Source organism: Abramis brama (assembly GCF_963993115.1).
Source record: "Abramis brama genome assembly, chromosome: 6".
In the NCBI taxonomy this organism is placed as follows: domain Eukaryota; kingdom Metazoa; phylum Chordata; class Actinopteri; order Cypriniformes; family Leuciscidae; genus Abramis; species Abramis brama.
In genome coordinates this window covers 15,416,846-15,434,110 of record NC_139968.1, presented here as the reverse complement: position 1 = coordinate 15,434,110, position 17,265 = coordinate 15,416,846, and the positions used below count along the sequence as shown (strand labels likewise).

Genomic DNA, 17,265 nt, shown 5'->3' with positions numbered 1-17,265 from the left:
GTCCAAATGGGTTAAAATACAAAAGTGTCAACTTTCTGATAAATATGTTAATTTCTGCACTCAATACTTTGTTGGTGCCTGTTTTAGAACAAATTACTGCATCAGTGTGGTGTGGTACAGAGGTCACCAGCCTGTGGCACTGCTGAGGTGTTCTAGAAGCCCAGGATGCTTTGATAGTGACCAACTTAAGCTTATAGAACAGCTTTTTTTCCGAATACTGTCAGGCTATATTTGATGCCTGTCCCCAAAAGTATAGTAAAACAAACCTGGATATGCATGCGTGCGTGCACAGTCTTGAGCTCAGATATGTTGATAAAATGAATAAAGTTTCCCCCTTTAGATGTGCTTGAGGACTTACAGGCTTATGGTCGATGAAGGCCAAGCTGCATTCCTGAATGGTGTGGCAAACCACTTTCGCACCGCGGCCATGGCCAACTCTCCAAGTTGTAGGTGGAAGCAAGGCTGGCAGCTGCCTCAGGGCGAGTTCCCCAAAACCATCTGTAAGACATAGGTGTCAATACGATGTGGAATGGCATACCTTTGATTTCACAATTCCCGCAATATCATCGCATAAATATCCTGCATATTCCATCGCATTTTTTAAGAAAATGTGCCACATAATCAAGGATTTTTGCCCGCAACAATCACAAAAAAACTCTGCGTTTTTCTGGAGGGACTGGTTAATGTTATTAGTTACACCGGTACCGCTGTGTTGACTCTGCTGTGAAAACTTGGCCTTTTTTGTACCCAATTAGCATAAAGAGGCTGACGGATTTATTTAACTATTCCTATGATGATATCACTCACTATTCTCTATTCACTAAGTCACTATTCACTATTCTGGCCAAAATGATGTGAAAAGTTTTTGGTCAAAAACCTTCAAAAATGTTGGAAAGAGGAATGCTAAACCCCCCAGCTGCTACTGCTGCCCACCCACGTAAGACCCCTAAAAACTCTGCATTTACAAGATCTACTGACAAGAATATATTACCTGGTGTTAATCCATCCAGGGGCAATGTCAGCTTCCCCTCCTGTCTTACCAGGTACAGGATCTTCTCAGCATAGATGGGTAGCCAAGTTTCAAACAACTTTGATGCAGCATCCCAATGCAGCACAAGAAAGTTCTGTGCAATCTATAAAATGGAAAACACATTTTTAAAACCAATTCAATGTAGCACACTAATAAAGCGTTTTAAACAATGCATCCTCATATTCAAGATCATATTTCCCTATACCTACCATGCCTTTGGTCATCAGACGAGGGAACTCTTCGAGGATCTGATCGATGGTCCAATTGTTGATCATTTTTAAAACAATAAGCGTAATATCTCACCGATCAGCACAATGAGCAGAAGCCCGTTCATCAGTCCAGATATGATGATAATAATCTGCCATTGTGTCTGATTCTGATCAATAAACTCCAGCGCTGTCTGATTGTGACACTCAGTTAGTTGAGTTGATTCTGTAAAGAAAGTGTTCAGAGTTTGTTAATGTCAGTCTCCAGCTGGAACACAATGACTGCAATTTTATAAACCTTTAATATCTGTAACATATTCATCTCTGTGGAGCAACCAATGAGAGTGATAATTATGATTTTCATACACGTTTAAAAAAACTGATGTAGTAAATAACAAGTAATGAAAAATAAACATTCACACTGTACATCAATATGTTTTGATCAATAGAGGAGTAAATGAACTCACCGGTGAAGTGCAGTCTGGTGCTGTTGCTGAGTTTTAGAGGTGTGCGTGTGTTCATACAGTGATAAACTCCTAATTCATCAGCGGTTACATTATTTATAACTAGATTATGATTAAATTGCAGTGAATATTTCTTTCTGAATGTTTTATTTTAGTAAAAAGGCGCTGTTGGAGTGGAGGTTGACCATAGAATCACTGTTGGAGGATCTGGTGTTTTCAGTAAAATCCAATAAACCTCATTTTCATCAAGATCACAGTTTATGGTTGATCTGACACTGCAGCTCGACAACAGATTAACACATCTATAAGATAAAAACATGCGTCATTACTATTACCTGATTAAAATCACTGTGAAACTTTAACATAAAGCCATTAATGGTTAAAGGGATACTTCAGGATTTAGCATTAAGCTTTGTATTAGTAGAAAACCTGTAGTATTTTTGAATTACCGTGCTTTCCACCCTCATATCTCCCTGAGATGAGAGATTTATGTATTTTTTGTCTGGAAAAAATCCTCAGATGACGCAAAAATCGTCATTTTGTATCATCGGAGGATTTTTTGGCCAGAGGCTAAAGACTTCAGCCAGTAGAAGGGGCTGTCCCGCGTGTTTTCAACCCGCCCATAGAGGGTGGGATATCACTTACAGAATGTACACAGTGTCATGCTCTGTGGAGAAAGCTGAGTAGTAGGAGAAAGCTGACTAGTAGGGGTTACCATCCTCTTTTTCCCGGACATGTCCGGGCGTCGAGATCGTCCAAAATTTCCGGGATTCAGCTTTTGCTTTCTGCAGTCACCATTCATTGTTTACATGCACACCTTTTGTTTCAATCTAACTGAATTCATTCCGATTGGTGAATCTGAATGTAGTGTTTACATGAACGCTAAACAAGTGATCGGTTGATGTGCGTTTTAACATTGCTAAGAAAATTCCCGCTCCTCCGTGAGAGATACGAGAGCAGTGCGTCTCAGTAATCACGCCACCGGCCTCGCGCCTCGTCCTGCTCGCCACAGTAAACATAATGAATGGCGACTGTAGAACGCATGTAACGTTCAGCCTTCTCGGTTGAATTACATTAACTAAAATTGGGGTCAGATTAAACTGTGAGAGTTTGTGAAGTGTTTTAAAAGATGAGACAACAACAGATATAACCGGAATAAAAGTGTATTAAACAATATTCACAAGGAACTTAAAACAACACAATAAATACAAGAAAACTAAGTCTGTTGAAAGCGTGGAGTCCGTGGCACCATACCATAAAACAGTCCAAAGAATCTTGGTGTATTGCTTGTCCCAAAGTGAATGTGAGTAATGTCCACCGGTGTATATACAAAGTCCACAGAAGTAATAATCCAAAGTGCTGGAAAGGCAAGTCCACTGAAGCAACTCCACAGTCCAGTTTGCTGGTGATCACCTGGTCGTCTAGTGAGCAACGACCTCCATTGTTTGGCATGCTGCCTGCTTTATACGGACTTGTTCCTGTTTCCTGTCATGTGATTACTCACATGACAGGCAAACCAATAATAATTTAAAGACATACACACATACAAAAGATAAGAGGAATACAATGGATTAAAATGACTAAGACAACATGTAAACCTATTAAAACTCTAATATACATAAAATCAATATAATATATAGAGTGGTTAAAACATGTGTCATGTGTGACAGTGTCACACGCATAAGCTGAATCCCGGACATTTTGGGCGATCTAGAAATCCCGGGCAGACTCGTCATGGAGACTCACTAGCAGCCTAGCCTTGTTTGTTTTCAACTGCGCTCTCTTACCGGTAGGCGTGGCTTGGGAGCGGCTTCCTAGGGCAGCGAAGCAAGTGCATTCTGGGAGTTGTTGTCTTTCATCCACATAAGCCAAAAATAAATTTTCTGGCTTTTCTCAGTCTAGAAAGCTCCAAATAAGCTCTCAAAAATAATTTCACATTTCTTCTACATAAATGACCTATTTTAAATACACATTCATCTTTCCAGAGGTGAAGTATCCCTTTAAGCTCATGTAAATATATTCATAACATGTAATAAACTCACAGAAATGAAGCTGAAGGATCTTCATGTTTCTGCTTAAAACTGTTGAATCTGATGAACCTGGTTGATGAAGTTAGTTCTACTGCAGCTCTGAACCAGACAGCAGAGGAAGTCAAGTTCTCTTACGAGAGGTCTCTCGTACTGCGTAATATCTTACGCTATGGGGAAAACCTCTTTTCCGCGAGATATTGAAGCCAAAAAATTATCCTTAATTTTTGTAAAATGTAAAACGCGTTGCGGCAGCACGCAGACATAGGCGAGACAGCTCGCGCGCCTATTGGCTGCCCTGCGGCAACTGCAGCAGCCTATCGATTCTTCAGGAACACCTGTGTATCCTCACTCATGGTTCCTCAGGAACACTTGTGTGTCCTCACTCATGATTCCTCAGGAACACCTGTGTATTCTCACTCATGGTTCCTCAGGAACACTTGTGTATCCTCACTCATGGTTCCTCAGGAACACCTGTGTATCCTCACTCATGGTTCCTCAGGAACACTTGTGTATCCTCGCTCATGATTCCTCAGGAACACCTGTGTATCCTCACTCAACACTCATGATTCCTCAGGAACACCTGTGTATCCTCACTCATGGTTCCTCAGGAACACTTGTGTGTTCTCACTCATGATTCCTCAGGAACACCTGTGTGTCCTCGCTCATGATTCCTCAGGAACACCTGTGTATCCTCACTCATAATTCCTCAGGAACACCTGTGTGTCCTCACTCATGGTTCCTCAGGAACACTTGTGTATCCTCGCTCATGATTCCTCAGGAACACCTGTGTATCCTCACTCATCACTCATGTTTCCTCAGGAACACCTGTGTATCCTCACTCATGGTTCCTCAGGAACACTTGTGTATCCTCGCTCATGATTCCTCAGGAACACCTGTGTATCCTCACTCATGGTTCCTCAGGAACACCTGTGTGTCCTCACTCATGGTTCCTCAGGAACACTTGTGTATCCTCGCTCATGATTCCTCAGGAACACCTGTGTATCCTCACTCATCACTCATGTTTCCTCAGGAACACCTGTGTATCCTCACTCATGGTTCCTCAGGAACACTTGTGTATCCTCGCTCATGATTCCTCAGGAACACCTGTGTATCCTCACTCATGGTTCCTCAGGAACACCTGTGTGTCCTCACTCATGATTCCTCAGGAACACCTGTGTATCCTCGCTCATGATTCCTCAGGAACACCTGTGTATCCTCACTCATGATTCCTCAAGAACACCTGTGTGTCCTCACTCATGATTCCTCAGGAACACCTGTGTGTCCTCACTCATGATTCCTCAGGAACACCTGTGTGTCCTCACTCATGATTCCTCCTGTGTGTCCTCACTCATGATTCCTCAGGAACACCTGTGTATCCTCGCTCATGATTCCTCAGGAACACCTGTGTATCCTCACTCATGATTCCTCAAGAACACCTGTGTATCCTCACTCATGATTCCTCAGGAACACCTGTGTGTCCTCACTCATGATTCCTCAGGAACACCTGTGTGTCCTTGCTCATGGTTCCTCAGGAACACCTGTGTGTCCTCGCTCATGGTTCCTCAGGAACATCTGTGTGTCCTCGCTCATGATTCCTCAGGAACACCTGTGTTTCCTCACTCATGATTCCTCAGGAACAACTGTGTATCCTCGCTCATGATTCCTCAGGAAAACCTGTGTGTCCTCGCTCATGGTTCCTCAGGAACACCTGTGTGTCCTTGCTCATGATTCCTCCTGTGTGTCCTCACTCATGATTCCTCAGGAACACCTGTGTATCCTCGCTCATGATTCCTCTGGAACACCTGTGTATCCTCGCTCATGATTCCTCAGGAACACCTGTGTATCCTCGCTCATGATTCCTCAGGAACACCTGTGTGTCCTCGCTCATGATTCCTCAGGAACACCTGTGTGTCCTCGCTCATGATTCCTCTGGAACACCTGTGTGTCCTCGCTCATGATTCCTCTGGAACACCTGTGTGTCCTCGCTCATGATTCCTCTGGAACACATGTGTGTCCTCGCTCATGATTCCTCTGGAACACCTGTGTATCCTCACTCATGATTCCTCAGGGCTCATGATTCCTCAGGAACACCTGTGTATCCTCGCTCATGATTCCTCAGGAACACCTGTGTGTCCTCACTCATGATTCCTCAGGAACACCTGTGTATCCTCGCTCATGATTCCTCAGGAACACCTGTGTGTCCTCGCTCATGATTCCTCAGGAACACCTGTGTATCCTCGCTCATGATTCCTCAGGAACACCTGTGTATCCTCACTCATGATTCCTCAGGAAGTTTTCTTGCTCCTCATTACAATAAGAGAACAGAGATTTCCTTCAAGATGGCCGAGTACGATCGGTTTTCAAGTCACAGGTTGGAGGACATAGGAACGAGGAAACATCAATTTGAGTATTGAGAAGCACCTTGGCTGCGTCCGAAACCGCATACTCAATGAGTAGGTACTTAATTTCAATAAGTACTTACTTAACGAGCGCTAAAAGAGTATGTACTTTATAGCCAGATCTCGTTGAGTATGAATGCGAACCGGACATCTGCCATGTTGACGTTATCATGTGATGACCTACGACGCGTTATCACACGCGGAACAACTTAAAAGATTTGAACGACACGTTTAATTCATCTATCTGTAAATATCTTGATATTGATTAAACTTGCTCATTTTGTGGTCTTTTTGAAGAAACTGCTGTCCATTTATTTTGTGAATACATTTAGGGTTGATTTAAGTTCTTATATTTAACCCTACTAATGTGACCCACCGTCTTATCCTTAACGATATTATTTATTTTTATTACAGAATCCCAAAATTGTCATCTCTTGAATATGTTGTTAATTTATTTATTTTATATCCAAACATTTTCATCCACAAGCAAAAGCGGCTAACTGCTTTACAGTTTTCCTCTTTTTCCTGTTGAATTTAACTCTCGTTTCATCCCTCAGGCCTATACATAACAAAAAATGCATTTTTTAAATGTATTATAATGAATTATTTAAGAAAATATATATTAAGATATTCAACCTTGTAGGTTCTTTTTTCCTGTGTAAAAAATCTCATATTATGTATGCAAACCATAGATACAAACCCATACACACACACACACACCTTCTAACATCAGTAACTCGACAGCCCTACCTAGAATGGTTTTCCTCAGCGTTTGTAATGTCTGCACAAAGGGCAGCTGTGCGAAAATTCGCCTTTGGAGAAAACTGTTGATTTTATACTCGAAAAATTTAAGTATAATTACTATTAAAAATTAATATTACCCCAGAATGAATTGCATTGCTATCCCACCCCAAAACATACAATAACAACAACGATAAATGCTGACCAATACTTAATTATATTACTTTTTACTGAAAATGATATAATTGAATAAAACAAAATGTAATGTATGTCATATGACACAGCTTTGCATGAATACTCTCTAGATGTGTATATAGTGAACATATCTACATTTTCATTCAAACAATTAAATAAAGCATTAATTAAATAATTATATTTTATTTACTGACAACAATGAGAAATATTAATAAAAGAATGAATGATAGTCACCATCACACAATAAACAAATGCATAATACAAGTCAACACATGAAACAAAGCTTTATTCTGATGAATCAGCTGACCACCAGAGGTGAGCCATTCCTTCGTGCCTGAGGTTGTTGCGTGATGTGTTGTGCTTCACAATCTGAGGCAATAAGGGCAGGTGGAGTGATGGAGCGTCTCATAAGGGCAGGTGGAGTGATTGGGGGTCTCATAAGGGCAGGTGGAGTGATGGAGCGTCTCATAAGGGCAGGTGGAGTGATTGGGGGTCTCATAAGGGCAGGTGGAGTGATGGAGGGTCTCATAAGGGCAGGTGGAGTGATTGGGGGTCTCATAAGGGCAGGTGGAGTGATGGAGGCTCTCGTCCATGGCACCATCTCCAGGATTCAGCTTTGGGCTCCTCATCCTCAGTGCTCACACAAAAATGCACAAACGTAACACAAAAGCAGTCATTTTAACCGCACAATGTCATTTGATTTCAGTATTATTTAGAAGACAAAAACGTTTTTTTTTTCACAAATGCCGCCATCATCTTTCCTTGCAGGTTCTGCTCCACCACAAAAGATCTGCAGCAAATGCACAGAAATCAAGAATCAGAAAAGTGCTGTAATAGCTCTGTTTGAAATTACAATAATTAAATAAACTACAACTTAAGATTTAAATAGTTGTTGTTATTCATTTCTGTAGTATACTCACTCAAATCCTTTGATGGCAGCATTCAGCTTCACGAGCCTCTCTCCACCGGATAAACACACACATCTGTTCATCTGACCCTGTAACATCCAGACAAGATTCACATTACCTCTGTGATATATGAGCTCAACACTACATTTACATTTTGAGGTTGTTTTAACTTTTTATCCAACATAAATGTTCCTCAATTTATCAACAGTAATGGACAAATAAAATAGATAACTTATGTTTATTACTTTAAAGATTTATTCTACATAATAGCGCACATTGATCACAGATGTCTATTTCATGTTGTGATGTGCTCTTCTGCAATACTTATTGAAGATTTTCCTGTCAGATGTAAATAGACATTTAAAATAAGCGTCTTTAAGATGTATATGGTTTATATAAATCCACTTTAGAGACATAACTTACGTGTCCTTACTGGAGCTCCCCTGTTAGCTAACGTTATACATAATAAAACGTGTTTTTACAGCAAAATCACAACTATACTATACTGTGTAACGTCTTTACACCTTCAACAATTCAACAGTTTACTCTACAGTAGTTCAACACATGCAATTTTAACAAAAGGAACCGTGTTTACTCACATTTGAAAGCACCCGCGTCGCTGATCTCTGCGATGTTTGATAATGACGTATCCTCTCGCGTGGCCTCCTGGGATAGAAGAGTAGCCATCGGTCGAGAACTCGAAAATCTGGGCTGAAACAGTAAGCCATCCGGGAACTTCTCGCCTACTCTTTTATGAGTACTGAGGTTTCGGACATACTACTCCTTTCAAATACTGTTTTCCCCTACTATATAGTAGGAAAGTAGGCATATTCGGACGCACTATAAGTATACGTACGCCCGAATCTCGCGATAATTGGTACGTCACTCTGGTAATTCTCGCCTACTCTTTTATGGATACTAAGGATTCGGACATACTTATTCGCTCGCCTACTGCTTTTTCCCTACTATATAGTAGGGAAGTATGCGGTTTCGGACGCAGCCCTTGACTTTGATCTAAATGTGTTAGCTAAATTAAACTTATTTACCACTGATGTTTTTTTTTTTTGTTAAACCAGAAACCACATTTCTGCTTTCACACTTTGGATAAAAGCATCAGCCAAATGAATAAATGTAAATGCAAAACATTAGGTTTTAGTAAAAAGTATAAGATTATAAATTTCCAAACAACTTTGAGAGATGCATTATTTCATCAAAATAATTTATTGGGTCGCGACAAGGAGTGTGTTTTGTGTGCATGTGAGTGTATCGTCCTCCCTCCCTGTTAATTAGTTTGGTCAACTCCATTGCATATCTTTAAATACGCCCCCTTTCACGTCTCATTGAGAGAGAGAGAGAGAGAGAGGGAGAGAGAGAGAGAGAGAGAGAGATTGATCCGTTACAGCGAATTTCTCTGAGCAGATAATTACAAATAATTGTCCATGGATGAAAAGGTGGAAGAAAAGAAAAGGTGGAGCTGAAAAGTTGCTTTTTTTTAAAAAAAAGCATCAGTTTAATGTCACATGATAGCCTAATAGTATGCCATGAGAATTCGTGTTAATGCAAAATAGTTTCAATCTGGATTCAGGAGTTTCAGCTGAGTGGTGCAGCCTACTCTGCTGAGTAGTGTATCTTACACTGCACTAAGATGATACCCCCTGACTAGCTGATTTGCTGTCTTGATAGTTTTATATTAATAATGTTGTCTTAATGTTTTTCTGTTTGTTTCCCTTTGTTTTACAAATATGACCTAATATATGTTGTGTTACTTAAAATAAATGTTCATTTATTTTGTATTGTGTTATATTTTTATGCTATAAGTGGTATTCAATATTATTCTGCACATTAATGAGCCAATGTGTTATGATGTGGGATGTGGTGGGCTGCTGTGGGCCAGAAAGTCCAGGGCCACATATGCTCTTTGTTTGGAGTCTGTAGAAAACGCCTGCGGGAATGAGTAATGTGGATACATAAATGACTGAAAGGACTGTGGGCGAAAGGAGATACTGATTTTTCCTTGCATCATTGTGGATTGGATTTTGTTGCTTGGACTCCGACTTCTATCACGATTTCTTTTAGAGACTTGGCCCACATCTTTCAGGCCCCTTTGGACTCGTATCAGATAAGTTGTGCTTTAATGTGATTGTCTAAGTGATGGTATCCAGGGAACTGAGTGGTATTTAAAGGTATAGCGGAGGATCTTTCCGAATTTTAGATAAGACCCGCCCTCTCCACTTTTTGAAAAGTTTGATTGATTCACCAGAATTATTGACAATTAGGAGGACCAATAATATAGGTGATCCACCCGGAAGTAAAAAATCCTCCGCTATACCTTTAAACAAATGGGAAATACTTGAATACTACTATTGTGTCCATCTGAGATTGAAACAAGCGGCTTATGATTGTCAAAGTACAGTGTATTCTGTTTTCTTTTGGGGTTTTGTTTTAAATGTTTTGTTAATTCATATGTCTATTGGGAGTTTTCATTTTCACTGTGCTATTAAGCAATATAAAGTAAGTCAGATGGTTCATTCATTCTGAAGATTCTGGTGTGATTTTAACAGACATTTTCCATAGGTAGAACCCCTTTATTCTGTGTTGCCCTTTACCTGAGTATAGCGTGGAGGTGGTTACAACACAAACATTAGAACAAACTAACATTCAAATAATAATCCGCCCAGGTAAGAATAAACCCCATGGTTAAATAACAGAACTAATCAGATAACAAGAGACACCTGAGCATAATTAGCAAGAACAAAAGAACTACAAAGACCATGAACACAACAAAAGGAACATGAACTCAAATGACAATTTTCTAAATAAAAGACATGACAAAGCACAGGGTCCTTACACATTAACACTGAATAATACTTTAATAACAAAACATCATTGTGTACTTTTTTGGCTTTCCTATCTCATTGTTATTTATAATTTATTTATTATTTGTGTGTAAATATGTATGTCTGTAATTTAATGTTAGCAATGCTTTGGCAATTTGTAAAGCTTTTTACCAGGCCAATGAAGCCACTTGAATCTTGAATCTATTAACATTATAATAATGTAAAAGAATAGACGTATACAAAACAAATGTACAAGTTACAAATGAATTCACAAAGTTCAACTGAATTAAAACAAGCAACACGCAACCAAACCTACATGCTGATACTGTAATAAAAGTTTGAAAGGCAAATTTATTTGACTGTGAAGTTTCACTCTCTCTCTCTCCAGAATGAGGATGTACAATAAACAAAACCACAAAACATACTTGCCCAATCACCTGTTCCTCTAGTCTGACAACAATCCTGAGTTTCTCCTCCCATCAGACGTCAGAGAATATCAGCCTCAGTCTCTCAGAGCTTGTTCAGTCTGTCAGGATGAAAACAGGAGAGAGGAACTGTGAGGAAGATCTTTCTGGACTGAGATCAGATATGAAAAAGACATTTCATAAAAATAAAAACAATTTTTTCATCAAAATGTTTACAAATTTGATATTTATCACTAAATTCCCTGCACTGTTGCTAAATGTATGCACTGTTGTTAAAATTCTCTCTCTTTCATTTTCTCTGTAGGTCAGAATGAGGATGTTGCTGGAAATTCAGCGTTCTTGTCCTGCTCTTACAGAGATAATAAACTAAAGTCAAGGCACGAGTGTGTATTAAAGACTCAGTGACAGCAGGAATATATGAGACATCATTCAGAGAAATGTGTCAGTTGAGGATCAGGATCCAGAACACAGTGTTTTCTCAGAGGACTTTAAGAAAGAAGCTTCACTCAGATACTCATGTAAGTCTGAGAACATTTACTCATTTACTGCTGTTCATTTGGAAGGCAGATGATTTAGTAATTAAAGTTGATGGTTGTGTACTTGTAAACAGAACATCGGTCAATTATCTTGGTTGTGTTCTGGATAATAATTTAAGTGGTGTAAGTATGGCCTGGAAAGTTTTAGGAAAAGTTAATGCTCGAATTAAATGTATAGATATGCTAGTTTTTTTTTAAATAATAAAGTTTAAAGGTTCTTGCTACAGGTCTACAAAGTCAACTTGAGTATGCGAGTTGTTAATGGATGACTGATTTATCCAGTATGTGGATGACAAAGTTACAAAGTTACAAAATAAATTATTGAGAATAGTTTTAGGAAATCATTATTTTACTCATGTGGATAATGGACACTTTCAGCAGATTGGATGGTGACCTATTGACCTATTGACCTATGTAAGTGTAAGACTTTGTATGGTAATAGGACGTTTGAATATACAGGTGCGCAGTGGAATAAGTTGCCATTGGACATTAAGGTTTTAATGGATAATGTTGGTTTTAGAATCAAGGACCACAATGGAAATAAGTTAATTAACTTTATTCTGTTATCCTTGACAAACAAGTTGTAATAATGTTGTATTGCTACTTTTATGAAACCCAAACTCAACGAATATCTGCTTATGTTATGGCTGATCAGTTGACGTCACTTACATGTGATGTCATGATGACGTAGAACGCATTGAGTGTACGGAAGCTGAAGAGTTACGATACTTTCTGTTGTAAACAGTAGTATTTCACCCTAATTTCAAAAGTATTTTTAAGCAATATAGTCAAATTAAATATATATTGATAATATTGGTCCACCATGATAATCAGGTATGTTTGCTGAATGCAGAATGAAACGCTATTTGCCGTGCACACACATGTACCTCTCAACAGTGAAGGCCTGGTTTAGCTTGTTGCTTGTGTTTGTGTTTATCCTGCTGTGTTTTGGTTGTCAAATGCTTTATTTTAACTCAAATTAAAAAAGGAAATCATTTAAGTGTTGTTAAAACATTTAATTGGTTAATTAATGAATATAAAGCTTATATGCATGGCTTATCTGATGTAACTATTATCTGGATTAAGTGGTTAGCAGTTAGCATTAGCTGTTTGAACTGGTGTGCAGGGAGTTTTAATTGATAGTAGTTTGATTTGTAGTAAATTCAAGGGTTTAGGATAAGAAGGGTAAAGTTGCCAATTTAAGAACATTTACTGCCAGTTTGTAACATTTAGAGAGAAATTTAGTGACATCAGTGATCAGTAATAAAACGTATGGGAGAGACACACTATATCCTATCTTACCATCTTACCTTTATTATGTGTGTTATGTGAGAATCAAACTCATGACTTTAGTGTTTGTACCGTACTATTCAAGTTTAAGCAAAGTAAGTTAAATAAACTTGTTTTTTTTCTTTTTCTGCAGTTGTGGCTTCATCTGTGTGTTTGCGGTGCTGATAAACAAAGGTAAGCACTTAAACAAATTACATTTGAAAGATGAATTACTGCCACTGACTGTTAAAGTTAGTTAAAATTGACGATCTGCACAGAATGTTATAAGAACTTCTGCAATATTATAATCCAGCTGGAAAACTTCCTGTGAAATGTCTTTTGCTGGTGTGTCGGTATCTTCAATATCCTGATGTAGTTTTAACAGCATCAATAGTGTAATACTTAGTTCATAATCAGATTATAGTCACTTAATTAGTCAGGCCTAGCATTAATTTAGTTATTCAAACACAAGACAACATAAAAAGACGTGTTCCTCCTCAGCAGAATTCAATTCAACCATCAGTTTACACTTTACAGTTTACACAACCATCACACTTTCATGTGAAAATAATCATCTATACACTGTAAATTAAAGATTTATTGTAAACTTTAGATTCATTGAACAAAATGGGAGTTTTCACAAGTGCACTGAAATCAGTGAGCTTGCGTTAAACTGACTGACCGCTTCTGTTATTATAAAGGGAGAGTGCAGTGCTCACTTTGTGTCATTTATTCGCAAGAAAATTATTATTTTTATAATTATTATTATTATTTTTAAACCTAGTGATTTTATCATGTTTAATATTAATTCAAAAGTGAAACTTGAAAAAATATTACAGGAAATAGTTAACTGGACCCAATAAACGCTCCTCTGCCCTCATCTCAGGTTATGGTGGTAATTAATTTCTTTTTTATTATTAAATAAAAATTTCCTACATCTTACAACATTTGGTTTTACAAATGGGGACATTCTCAGAAGGATGAACAAATAATGTTTTTGGTTATCACATTCAAAATAACATTTGAAGTACTGGAAAAATGTTGCGTGTGTGTGTCCAATTACACACACTGTTTCTTATTCCAACGTGCCCATTAGCTTCAAGTCTTAATTGCAACCAACAAAACTGGTGTTGGCAAAAGTGTGATAACTGCATTAAAATAGAAATACAACATTAAAAAGTCAACCATTGATGGTTTTGTGTTGAAGAACAGAATGACAACTAACAGTTCACTGGAAATACACAAGGCTTATTGAAAACCAGGAAATAACTGTGAATATGGTCAATAACAGTTTGTGTTGTTTCAGTGTCTCTGCAGGAAACAGTAGAGGCTGTTATTGGTGGTTCTGTTCTCCTGCCGTGTTCTTCCACTGAACATGATCTGAAACTTCAAGACACTGATGTACACTGGAGACACAATGGCAGCAAGATTGTGTATGATATAGTCAAGGGTAAAGATTCTGTGGCAGGACAGGACCCTCGTTACAAGACTAGAGTTGAAACTTTCCCATTGGAGTATGAGAGAGGAAACTTCTCCATCAAACTCACAGATCTCACTCACACTGATGCAGGAGAGTTCAACTGCCTCATCACACCCTCAGATGAACAGAAGAATGTAGTGCTGATCATCAAAGGTGTGTGAAAACAGTGGATTTGTGCATTAAGTTTTTAATTTAAACAAAGTTGTTTGCTTTAAAATCTAAATGCTGCAAGGAAATGATCCATATTTAATGTTCACTAAGGATGTTTCAGTCTGAATGCTGCTGTATATAAATTAGACAGGTCTGTATTGGTGGTTCTGTTCTCCTGCCGTGTTCTTCCACTGAACATGATCTTAAACTTCAAGATATTAATGTGTTTTGGAGACACAACGGCAGCAGCAAGAGTGTGTGTAATATAATTGAAGGCAGTCATTCACTAGCGATACAGGATCCAGAGTATAAAAACAGAACTGAAACTTTTCCAGAGGAGTATGAGAGAGGAAACTTCTCCATCAAACTTATTTCTGCTGATGCTGGAGAATACACATGCTTCATCACACACTCATCTGAACATCAGACTGTACAGCTGATCATCGGTGTGTGAAACTAGTGGAATTGTGCATAACGTTTTTAATTTAATAAAAGTTGTTTGCTTTAAAATCTAAATACTGCCAGAAGTTGATCCCTTATTTGATGTTCATTAGTGATGTTTCAGTCTGAATGCTTCTGTATATAAATTATAGATGGATCTGTTATCTTTATCACAGTGAAGTAAAGTTTCCTGTTATACTTTTTGTTGCAGAATCAACAGCAATAAGATCCATATCGACTGAACAAGAAAACCAAGGAGAAACAGAACCAGACAGTGTGGAAACATCATCGCCTTGGCTCTGGGTTGGCATTGCATCTGTAGTTATAGTTATAGTGATAGGTTTCATTGTAGCTTGGTGGAAAAGAAAGAACTCAAGCAGTCGTAGGGCAGACAGACACGACATGAGTTCAGACACTCATGAGGTTGAACACATGAATCAGTAATAGCTGATAATAATAATGATAAAGCATTTGGTACATGACAAGTCAAAACAACAGCAGAATATAAGGTACCTGCTCATTAGATATATTTTCTTAAATATCTGTCTTTCATTATTTATTTATTTTTAGGAGTGTGAGAGTTTAATGTCACCTGTAACCATGGGATCACAATGTAGGAACATTTCCTGCTCATAAGAAAAAAAAACAATCATGTTTTGGTAGATCATAAATATAAGATAAAAAAGTTGAAATTCTGACATAAATGTCAATTATGACTATGAAATTATGACTTAAAAATTTAGATTATCACATGTATTAAAAGTAAAAATTGACAAATTTGATCAAAAGCGCTGCACCTCAAACCATCAGATTAATCTGTGCAGAAAAGCGAAGCGACTCACAACTCTTGTATTCACCAGAACTTAATGTTCCTCCACTAGTATTTTATTCTGCAACTGCTAAAGGACCAAACGTTACATATTCTCGCCTTAATGACTATAAAACAGAAAACAAAACCCACGAGGGGGCAAAACAAAGGCAAGACAAACAAGGGAAGACTAAACTAACACTTTGACAATGACTAGACTACACACAAACAGCTAATACAAACTTAGACAAGACTATTCTCTGGACACGGTACTCACAGGTCGATATCACAGCAGGTATCACAATGAACAAGCACAGAACAGCAAACACCAGGGGATTAAATAGGGAGACTAATGATAACACAACAGGTGACACAGATTGAATGACTAAATGAGGATAACAAGGGGGGCGGGGCTAGGTAACAAGACAACACAAGCACATGGTCCAAACACAAGGCCATGTGCTTGGACATAAAACATGGGTCTGTCATGATCCTGCCTCAAAACTAGAGAAAATACAGAGACAAGGCAGAATCATGACACTGAACGCCAGTGTTTCCACATCAACACCCTCCTTATGAGTAAATGTAACGCATCAGATACTGGCATCAGGTCAAACCTCTGCAAACTATTGATGAACAATCAAACTGAATGCCTATTCAGAAACAGTATGATGATTAGGCATCAAAGTATTTTAACCATATACTACAAAATGCAATAATACATACAATACAAAAGTGAAAAAGAAGAGAAATACAAAACTGTCAGTCAGGTTTGTGAGTTCTTGTCATGATAAAAGTAAACAGTGAAATATGACAGTAATATCAACCCTGAATAACATTTATACAATAAAGCAAATTATTGTGCACCTTTTTTGCCTGTTCTGTCTCAATATTTTATCAAACTTTTATTTTTATTTTTTATATTTGCATAAATATGTCTGTCAGTTTCTGTAGAATAATAATAAACAAAACCAAGACATGACATGTATATGGGACACACTGTACCTGCGCACTCACTCACACATCTAGTCTGACAACAATCCTGAATCTCTGAATCTCTCCTCCAATCAGAGAATACAGTCTCTTATTGTACAGTCTTACTTCTGAGCTCATTTGAAAGGCAAATTCATGAAAAGGTCAGGCTGTATTTCCCTGTTCTTTACAATTCTCTCTCTTTGTTCTCTGTGGGTTACGATCAGGATGTCACTGGAAGTTCTGCAATCTTGTCCTGCTGTTACAGTGATGATAAACTAAAGTCAAGACATAATAATGTATAAATAATAATAATAATAATACATTTTATTTGTAACGCACTTTATATTTAAGCAAAAACCCAAAGTGCTACA

At 38.1% G+C, this 17,265-nt stretch overlaps 1 protein-coding gene and 1 long non-coding RNA gene across 2 annotated transcripts in view; one reads left to right on the top strand and one right to left on the bottom strand.

Annotated features, from left to right (window-relative positions):
- The window catches only part of LOC311084428 (CD276 antigen homolog), a 77,745-nt gene extending 60,955 nt beyond the window's left edge, over positions 1 to 16,790 (top strand). The window contains exons 3-4 of the mRNA XM_084116432.1: positions 14,347 to 14,673; positions 15,323 to 16,790. Of these exons, the coding sequence (XP_083972558.1) occupies positions 14,347 to 14,673; positions 15,323 to 15,555 (560 nt within the window). The 3' untranslated portion in view covers positions 15,556 to 16,790. The remainder of the gene's footprint in view (positions 1 to 14,346; positions 14,674 to 15,322) is intronic.
- Positions 7,233 to 8,158, bottom strand: LOC311085504. Its single transcript, XR_014606853.1, has 2 exons — positions 7,986 to 8,158; positions 7,233 to 7,855 (listed from the first exon to the last, which is right to left on the bottom strand). It is a non-coding gene; the product is annotated as an uncharacterized lncRNA (long non-coding RNA).
- Positions 16,791 to 17,265: the final 475 nt, after the last annotated feature.